General features: G+C 38.4%; 1 protein-coding gene across 1 annotated transcript in view; it reads right to left on the bottom strand.

Moving 5' to 3' along the window:
- SPATA31H1 (SPATA31 subfamily H member 1) overlaps positions 1–10,613 on the bottom strand; it is a 32,080-nt gene that overhangs the window by 14,926 nt on the left and 6,541 nt on the right. The window contains 4 exon segments of the mRNA XM_078057421.1: positions 462–2,285; positions 2,818–2,913; positions 3,128–3,182; positions 3,767–3,845. Of these exon segments, the coding sequence (XP_077913547.1) occupies positions 462–2,285; positions 2,818–2,913; positions 3,128–3,182; positions 3,767–3,845 (2,054 nt within the window).

Raw genomic sequence — 10,613 nt, 5'->3', positions numbered from 1 at the left:
TTTGATGCCACTGGGTCAACCTTGGAGATTCCATGACTTGATGAGGTAGCCCTGGGGTTAATTCCATAGTTTCTGTGCCTTGATGATATGGTTGTGGAGTCTTCTCCACAGAGTCTAGCATTTGAATCCATGACCCAGGAGTCAACTCCAGAGGTTCCTTGACTTGAGATACTGGCCTTGCGGTCAAATCCTGAGTTTCCGCAACTTGTGATTGTGGTGCTATGATCATTCCCATGGGTGACTCCAGTGCTACTGGAGTTACCTTTAAAGAATGTATGGATTGATGTGATGGCATTGGAATCATCCCTACTGATTCTGTAACTCTAAGTGGGGGCTTTGGAGGTAAACCCACAGATTCTACAACTCCAGGTGGACCAATAGTAGGAGGAGAGCTAGAAGAAGTCAAACCATCTGGCTGAGTTGCTCCTGGGGCCAAATTTGTAATTTTAGATTGTGAATCTCCAGATTCTATAACATGTGGCTGTGCTGGTGGAATTATCCCCATGAAATCCATAGCTTGTAATAGTGCCACTGGAGTTACTTTTGTGTAATCCATAACTTGATGCAATGGACTGGAGATCATTTCCAATGATCTTGTGGTTTGACATACTGACCCTGAAGGAATCTTCAGTGGTTCTATGATTTGACTTTGTGGCTTTGAGGTTATGTCCACTGATTCACTAACTTCAGGCTGTGGTCCTACAGTGATTTCCACAGTTTCCACAACTGCATGTTGTGCCTTTGGACTCATCTTTCCTGGTGGTATGACTTCATGGTCCAACAATGTGTTGATTTCCCCTGATTCCATGGCTTGAGATGATGTTCTTGGGGTTATTCCCACTGATTCTATGATATGTGCATGTGATTTATTAATCATCCCCATAGAATCCATGACTTGAAGCAATGCTACAGGAGTTACCTCCACATTATCTGTGACTTGATTCAGTGGTCTTGAGGTCATCTTTGATTTCATAACTTGATGCTGAGGACTTGGTGTTACCTCCACTGATTCAGTGACTTGATATGATGGTTTTGTGCTTACACTCACTTTTTTCATGGTTTCCATTGGTTTCCCAACTTTGTCTGGTGGCTGTGGGAACAAACCCACAGATTCTCTCACTTCTGAATGTGATTCTGGGATCATCCCCATTGAATCCATGACTTGAAGTAATGCCAAAGGAGTTACCTTTATGCTATCTGTGACTTGATATGGTAGCCTTGGGGTCAACTCCACATTAGTCACGTGGGTCTTACGCTGTTGTATCCTTTTTTCTGGAAGATCTATGACCCTCTGCTCTATATTAGGTTCCAGGACATGTTTTGGCTCCTTCTGCAGTAAAGTGGTTTCCTCTTGAATTATGTCAGCTCCTAAACTCTTGGGAGGTGGAGTGCCCAAAGATGTAACTAAGGGCCTGGTTTCAAGGATTTGGGGGCCATCCCCAGGTTGTGACTGCTTACCTGGGATAAGTGACTGTGAAATTTTTGTTTCTGTTCTATTTAATCCAGATTCCACTCCAATATTCACATGGAGCTGAAATGATGGACAGTTTGGGGATTTATTGTTGAGACCTTGTTCAGTGCTTTGATGAATGGGAATAGATACCTGGATTTGAGGTTTCTCTGGTTCAGGAACTCCTCCTTGTGCCTCAATTAAATAATTCAGCATTGCCCATGATTCCCTCACAGGCAGAGGCACTATTTGTTCCCTCAAAGTATAAACCTTCCAGGCCATATGTCCCTCTAACTCCCACCTAGCCAAAGGAGAGAGCCGGATTGGAGCCCATCCCGAGAATCGTGGTCTTGCCTTGAAAACAAAATCTGGCCTATGATCCGATGTCAAATGCCTCTTGCTCTCTCTCCCATTCTTTGTTTTTTCTTGTTGGCAGAGATCTGAGGATTTGAACACAGAGTTGATAAAAGAGCTTTGGGATCTTAAGGGTGAATGAGCTGCCAAATTCTGAAAAAGTTTTGATTTCCCAAACTCTGAGAGCTGAAAAGGACGCAGGGATGTGCCTTGGTTCCTGAACACAGAAGACTGGTTTTTGGGTAAAAGAGGTAAACTATGGCTCCGGCGTTTCCAGGTTGTTCCTTCAGAAAAGACAGGAAGGTGTGACAGGCTGGAGTTGTTGCATGATGATCCAGAGGAGATGCTGTGGTCAGTAGAATGTTTTGCCTTCTTACAGCCACAACAGGGTAGAATAGGCTCCTGAGCCACAAGCACAGAGGAGGTGGAGGAAGAAATCATATCCTGTGGTTCAGGCAAACACAATTCCATAAGACTTGATCTAAGAAATAAAGAAAAGTTTCCATTTGCTTTGAAGCAGAAAAAGGTAGGAAAAGGGAAAGATACTGGCTATTTCCAATGTGAAATATTTTGGCCTGAGGGAGAACAACAACAACAAAAGAGGTTGCTTTCCCCAGTATCAATTACTTATGGATAGAATTCCTCTACCAGGAGGAAATGATCCTCTACCAATCAGAAATGATCCATAGACCAGTTGTTCTTAAACCTTTGGACCCAGAGTTTATCCCCCCTGCCAAAACTAAGTAAATAACCAACCAACTAACAATCTCTCTTTTCTCTCTCTCTTTCCATCCCTCCTTCCCTCTCTACTATGTCCCTTCTCAGTCTCTTCCTCCTTCCCTCTTAAAAGTTCTATCACCTTTGGGGCGCCTGGCTGGCTCAGTTGGTAGAGCATGCAATTCTTGATCTCAGGGTTGTGAGTTCGAGCCCCACATTGGGGGTAGAGTTTACTTAAAACAAAAACAAAAACTTCCACCACCTTCAGCCTCCTCCCAGAAACTACCTTCCCTGACCTTGCACATTCCAGATGTTGGAAGATCTGTTGAAGACTTCTGTCCATTGACCAGAGTATATATTCCTGGGCCCATCCCACAGGGAGTCCTGAAAAGCTGGATACAACAGGGTGTGTCAATGCAATTGAAGTGATATTAAAGTATTAGTAAGGAAACCAATAAGAAGGGTGACTTAACTTAGAAAGGAAACAGCTATAATCGTGAGGGAAGTAAAACAATACTAGGTATCTTTCTCCTAACCTTTACAGAGTTTATCAGTAGGTTTGGCTGGAGAGAGAAAGAATTGATAGTGAAGATCAACTTTACTCACTGTGTCAGATTAGCTTCAGGGCAAACCATCCTGAGATTTTCTTCCCACTGGGAAGCTGGGAGCAGAGGTAAAGAAGATTTTAGCATCCTAATTGTTGATACCACCTTGTTCCACCCCCTTATTTCACAAATAAGAAAAGGTGAAATCATGTGCAGGTTCATAAAGTTAATTAGTGGTAGAGCCCAGACTTAACCCAGGTCTCAAGTTTTTATACTTTGAACTATACTCTGCTGCCTTCACCATGTAGTAGATTAAGCCATTGGAAAGAGCAGGAACAATCATGGTAGTAGGGAGTTGGAGTAGGGGAAACAAAAGTTCATAACACATATTTTTTCCTCCAAAGGAGTCTATCCAGTGCCCATAACAGGGAAAAAAGTATTGAAACTTCCTGCACTAAACGCTAATCTCACCAATTTTCTTTCCTGAAACTTTGAGTTTTGCACGAGAGGAAATTAGGAAAGAAAGCATGAGGAAAGGAAGCATAGGACGAATTGTAAATCTGTTTATATCTCTTTGGAAGTTGCCAGAAAGAATAAGCACCTTTCTTTCACTTATGTAATCTTTTTCAACCTCCCTCCCTCCACCTGTTATTAAAGTCTGGAGTCTTAAAGCAGACCCACAGTTGATTTGTCATTTAGCCTTGAACTGAAGAATAAAGGATAGGATCTTTCTGACCTGTGAATTTCTGGATCTTTTTCAATTTATGCTGCTTTGAAGTCTAGAGAGGCACAAAAAGAAAAAATAAAATCAGAAAATGTTCTAGGTTAGAAAATCAACAGCACATTTCCTCTTACAGACACAAATATTGGTACAGTTGGTGTCCATAACTACAGCAACAGCTGCCTCCCCATTCACTTATTCATAAATCATTTAATGAGCACCTATTAAGTCCTAGGCATTATGTTGGGTGCCAGGACTACAAAGATAAATATGACCCCAGTATTCTGGAAATTCACATTAATAGGGAAAACAGATGTCTAAACAGCTAAGTTATAACATCATGTGGTAAATGCTGAAACAGAAATATAAGTGTTGGAGAATAAAAGGACAATGATTAACTTCCTGGGAGAGAAGGGGACAATTACTCAAGAAGTTGCCATTTGTCCTGGAGTTTGAAGAATCAGCAGAAAGTTTTTAGGTAAAGAAAGAGCATTCCAGGCAAGTGGGAACATCACCAAGAAGATTATAAAGGCATGATTGTCAGGTGTACTTTTGCTAAGTAGTAAGAGATGAAGCTGAAAATATAAGTGGAAGCCAGATTTTGGTGGAATTTTTATTTTATCCTTTAGGTCAGAATTTCCCAATCAGTAGTTTGTAAACTCCTGGGTTTTTTTTTCAAGCATGTTCCAGGCCATTTTAAAGGCAGAAATGACATTTGTTACCATTTCAAATAAAACAATTTTTATTTCTCCCTTTTGAATCAGGACATCAGTCTCTGAGAGTGTATTATAAGAGCCTACACAATATTAGTCATAGTATTGCCAAATGTTTTAGATAAACAATGTTGGATAAAAGTGTTAAAAGCAAGATTTCTCCCAAGAATGGTGGGTCCAACATAAGAAAGTAAAACAATGTGATATACCACATGAATAACATGAAGGAGAAAAAAACTGAACAATTATCTCAATTGATGGAGAAAAAGGATTGGCAAAATCCAATACCCATTCATGATTTAAAAAATAAAAATAAAAACACTCAACAAACTAGGGATAGAAGGGAACTTCCTCAATAGAGTAAAGGGTATTAATGAAAAACCCACAGCTAATATCATTCTCAATAGTGAAAGATTGAGAGCTTTCCTTTTAAGGTAGGGAACAGACAAGGATGCTCACTTTCACTATTTTCTTTAACATTGTACTAGAAACTCCAACCAGAGAAATTAGGTAAGAAAAATAAAAGCCATCTAAATTGGAAAGGAAAATGTTAAACAATCTCTATCTCTATTCACAGATGACATAATCTTATTTACAGAAAATCCTAAAGAATACACACACACACAAAACGCAATTAGAACTAATAAATGAATTTAGCAAAGTTACAGAATACAGTATCAACATACAAAAATCGGTTGTATTTTTTTTTAAGTAGGCTCCACACTGGGCCCAATGCAGGGCTTGATCTCACAACCCTAAGATCAAGATAAAGATCAAGATCAAGACCTGAGCTGAGATCAAGAGTCAGATGCTTAACCGACTGAGCCACCCAATTGCCCCTAAAGATTTCATTTTAAAATAATGTCCCCACCCAACATGGGGCTTGAACTTACAACCCCAATATCAAGTTCTGCATCGGGCTCCTTGCTTGCTGGGGAGCCTGATTCTCCCTTTGCCTGCCTCTCTCTCTCTCTCCCTCTCTCTGACAAATAAATGAAAATATTTTAAAATATTTATTTTTTATTTATTTTTTTTAAAGATTTTATTTATTTATTTGTCAGAGAGCTAGAGAGAGAGCACAAGTAGGCAGAGAGGCAGGCAGAGGGAGAGGGAGAAGCAGGCTCTCCGCTGAGCAGGGAGCCCAGTGCAGGGCTCGATCCCAGGACCCTGGGATCATGACCTGAGCCGAAGGCAGGTGCTTGACCGATTGAGCCACCCAGGTGCCCCAGAAAAAAATACTGAAGAGAAATAGCATCAATAGACTTTAAACAAGGTAGATCAGCCTCCATCATGTAAGCAGGCATCATCCAATCAGTTGCTGGCCTTAGAGCAGAGTGAGGTTTTCTGAAAAGGAAGGAATTCTGCCTCAAAATTGAAACACGTTGAATCACTATGCTGTACATCTGAAACTAATGTAACATTGTGTGTCAACTATACTTCAATTAAAAAATAATACTTAATTTAATTTATTTTTAAAAAGATGAACATAGAAACCCTGCCTAAGTTTCCAGTCTTCCTCAAGAATTTTGGATTTGTCAGCCCCCACAAGTATATTAATATCAGCCAATTTTTCAACAACTCTCTTTCTCTAGCTCTCTTGTTTGTGTGTGTGTGTGTCTGTGTGGTGTGTGTGTCTATATGTGTGTGTGTGTCCGTGTGGTGTTATAATAAAGAACATATCTGGTGTTCGTCCCAGATTCCTGACACAGAGCTTCAAAAACCCTTGGAATTTCCTGAGTGATAGGAATGCCTTAGTTATGCTAATGAGGTAGAGAAGAAACATTACTTCTCCCTTTACTTTAGTATGCTGAATTAACCTTGATTCCAAAATCTGATAAAGACATTATTAGAAAGGAAAATTACAGCTCAGTCTCTTTCATGAACACACATGCAAAATTCCTAAACTTAATATCAGCAAACTTGATCCAACAATATATATAAAAGGATCATGAACAATATCACAAACATGTTATATTTATTTCAGGAATTCACAGTTGGTTTAATATTTTAAAAATCCATTGTAATTCAGTACTTTAATAGAATAAACAAGAAAAACCATATGAACATCTAAATAGAGGCAGAAAAGCACTTGATAAAATTCAATAGCCATTCATGCTAAAATCCTTAACAAACCAGAAGTAAAAGGGAACTTTCTTCATCTGCTAAACAATATTTACAATAACCACACAGCAAACATTATACATAATTGGTGAATTAAAGAAAACTTTCCTCTACATAAAAAAAAGAAGATAAAAATCTCCACTATCTATTGAACATTGTATTGGGAATCCTAATCCATGCAATAAAGCAAGGAGAAGAAATAAAAGTCATAGGATTAGAAAGGAAGAAATAAAGTTATCATATGCAGACAATATGATTGTGTAGAATATCACAATATGCTTTTGGAAAAGCATGTACAGATAAACTTTTAGGATTGATAAGTAAATTTAGCAAGATTCTTAGATATAAGTTCAATATAGAAAAATCTATTTTATTTCGAAGTATTGATATAATTTAGAAAATGACATTTATTTTTTAAGACTTTTTTTTAAAGATTTTATTTATTTATTTGACAGAGAGAGATACAGCAAGAGAGGGAACACAAGCAGGGGGAGCGGGAGAGGGAGAAGCAGGCCTCCCGAGGAGCAGGGAGCCCGATGCAGGGCTCAATGTGGGGCTCGATGTGGGGCTCGATCCCAGGACCCTGGGATCATGACCTGAGCCAAAGGCAGACACGTCTGCCTAACGACTGAGCCACCCAGGCGCCCCTTTAAGATTTTATTTTTAAGTAATCTCTACACCAACGTGGGGCTCAAATTTACAATCCCAAGATCAAGAGTCACATGCTCTACTGACTGAGCCAGGCAGGTGCCCCTAGAAAATGACATGTAAAATATCATACAAACCAGACATTGTGTCCCTCCTGATGATCATCATTACCTATGAAATAATCTCCCCCACAAAAAGTAATTCTGATAAGTCTTAGACCCAACTTCTCCATTTAAGGAAACAGAGAAGACAATGGAACATATTAAATAACAACATGGGTATTTAATCAGTAAAATCCTGCCTGCAAAACTCTAGAGGACAAATGATCCATTTCTTTAACATATAAATGGAAAGAATAAAAGAAAGAAATGGAGGTAGGGAATCTACAAATTATAAGGGATTTAAATACACCAACTAATCTCAATTTGTGAACCTTATTTAGATCTTGAGTCAGACAGACTGTAAAAAAATTATATCATTTATGAGACAATTGGAATTTGAATACTGACAGATATTTGATGGTATTCAAAGATTATTGTCAAATTTTTAGGCATAATAATGATATTGTGATTAAGTATGTTCTCTTTAAAGAGTCCTTACCTTTTAGATACACATATTTAATTATGAATGAAATTATATTATCTGACATTTGCTTCAAAATAATGTCAGAGTGAAAACTGGGTTCATGAAGATTCATTATGCACTTCTATGTGTTTTTGATTTGTTTAAAAATTTCCGTAATCAAAATGAAAAAAATCATTTACTATAGCTTCAAAATTCCTCTTTATTGAAAGCTAAATGTTATTAAAAGAAATTAAGAAGGCCCGAATAAATGGAGAAACAAACACATTCATGGATCAGAAGACTCATTGTTTTTAGTACATTACTTATCCTTAAACTGATGTATAAATTCAATGGAATTCCAATTGGAATTCCAATCAATTTGTGTCACAATTAACAGGATGATTCAAAAATTTATACAGAAATGTCAATGACCTGCGATGCCTGGGTGGCTCAGTCAGTTGAGCATCAACTCTTGGTTTTGGCTTGGGTTGTGATCTCAGGGTTCTGGGATTGAGCCTTGCATTGGGCTCTGTGCCCAGCAGGGAGTCTGCTTGAGATTCTCTCTCTCCCTCTCCCTCTGCCCCTCCCCCAGCTTGCACGTGCGCTTGCTCTCTCTCTCTAAAATAAAGAAAATAGGGGCACCTGGGTGGCTCAGTCGGTTAAGCGTCTGCCTTCAGCTCAGGTCATGATCCCGGGGTCCTGGGATCGAGCCCCCATCAGGCTCCTGCTCAGCAGGAAGCCTGCTTCTCCCTCTCCCACTCCCCCTGCTTGTGTTCCCTCTCTCGCTGTGTTTCTCTCTGTCAAATAAAACTCCTTTAAAAAAAGGAAAGAAAGAAAGAAAGAAAGAAAGAAAGAAAGAAAGAAAGAAAGAAAGAAAGAAGAAAGAAAGAAGAAAGAAAGAAGAAAGAAAGAAAGAAGAAAGAAAGAAGAAAGAAAGAAAGAAGAAAGAAAGAAAGAAAGAAAGAAAGAAAGAAAGAAAGAAAGAAAGAAAATAAAGTAAATCTTAAAAAAAAAAAAAGAAATGCCAATGACCTAGAATAGCTAAGACAATTTTGAAAAAGATCGAAGTTGTAAGACACAACCAAACTTCAAAACTTAGTACAAAGCCACATTAATAAAGACAGTGAAGTATCAGTACAAGGATAAACAAACAGACCAATGTAACAAAATGAAGAGTCCTGAAATTGACCCACACATGTGTATGTTTATCTGATTTATGACAGGGTCACCAATGCAGTTCAAGGAGAAAAACTGATGGTCTTTTCAATAAATGGTGCTGGGAGAAAGGACTGGCATTTAGAGTGTGATGGTGAGGCAGTCATGTAAGTGTAGGGTCAGATTTGAAATTTTGGTATTTTGTCATAAATTTTCCACCTTAATTTTGATTTTATATAATATTATATTAAATATTACCATGATTACTAAGTTTTTTGGTGCCCCTTAAATTTTGTGCCCAAGGTGAATGCCTTGCTCATGTCACCCCAGTCCCTGCCCTACTGAAGGGATTGGATAAATTCTATGGGGGGGAAAAAAAGAACTTTGATCCCTACCTTATACCATACACAGAAAGTAATTTGAGATGGATCATAGGCCTTAATGTAAAAGAAAAGAAAAAAAAAGGCTTCTAGAAGAAACACAGAAGACTATCATCATAGCCTGGGGGCAGGCAAAGATTTCTTACATTGGAAACAGCAACAAAAAAGCCCTGACCATAAAAGCAAAAACTGATACATTGGATTTCATTAAAATTAAGAACTTCTGTTCATGAGCACACCACTGTGAGTGAAAAGATAAGCCACAGAGAGGGAGGATTTATTTTTAATACCTATATCTGACAAACAACTCATATCTATAATATTTAAAGAGTTCCTACAAATTAGTAAGTAAAAGACTGACAACCCAATCACTAAAAATGTGCCAAAAAATTGAGCAGGAAGGTCACAAAAGAGGATTTTCAAATGGCCAAATAAACATAAGAAGTTTCTCAATATCATTAATAATCATGGAAATGCACATTAAAACCACAATGCAATGCCAAACATACTACCTAGAGTGGCTATTAAAAAGATGGTCAATGTCAAGTGTTAACATGAATGTGGAGAAACTAGAACTCTCATACTCTACTAATGGAAGTATAAATTGGTATAATTAGAGAACTGTTTGGTATCATCTACTAAAATTAAACACATATAGCATACAGACAGGCATATTTCCAATCTTTTATTGGAAATAGGGTTCCACATCAACAATGTATCATTTACAGTTAACATCTTGAAACTTTATCTTGTCATACAGGTACATACATTTTTAATTATAAAAAATAGCAGACTTTTTGAAATGCAATATGCAAGAATGAAATTATTATTATTCATTATTTCTATTTTTAAAATTTTAACTCCTGTGTAGTTAACATACAGTGTTATATTTAGTTTCAGGTGTACAATATAGTGAGTCAACAGTTCCATATATTACTCAGTGCTCATCAAAATACTCTTAGGGTGCCTGGCTGGCTCAGTTGGTAGAGTATGTGACTCTTGATCTTGGGGTTGTAGGTTTGAGCCCCGTGTTGGGTGTAGAGATTACTTTAAAAAAATAAAATAAAATCTGGGACACCTGGGTGGCTCAGTCGGTTAAGCAACTGCCTTTAGCTCTGGTCATGATCCCAGGGTCCTGGGATCGAGTCCCACATCAGGCTCCTTGCCCGGCAGAGAGTCTGCTTCTCCCTCTGCCTGCCGCTCCCCCTGCTTGTGCCCGCCCCCCTCCTCTGGCAAATAAATAAG

This window comes from Halichoerus grypus, chromosome 10 (assembly GCF_964656455.1).
Source record: "Halichoerus grypus chromosome 10, mHalGry1.hap1.1, whole genome shotgun sequence".
In the NCBI taxonomy this organism is placed as follows: domain Eukaryota; kingdom Metazoa; phylum Chordata; class Mammalia; order Carnivora; family Phocidae; genus Halichoerus; species Halichoerus grypus.
This window is presented reverse-complemented; position numbering and strand designations above follow the sequence as displayed.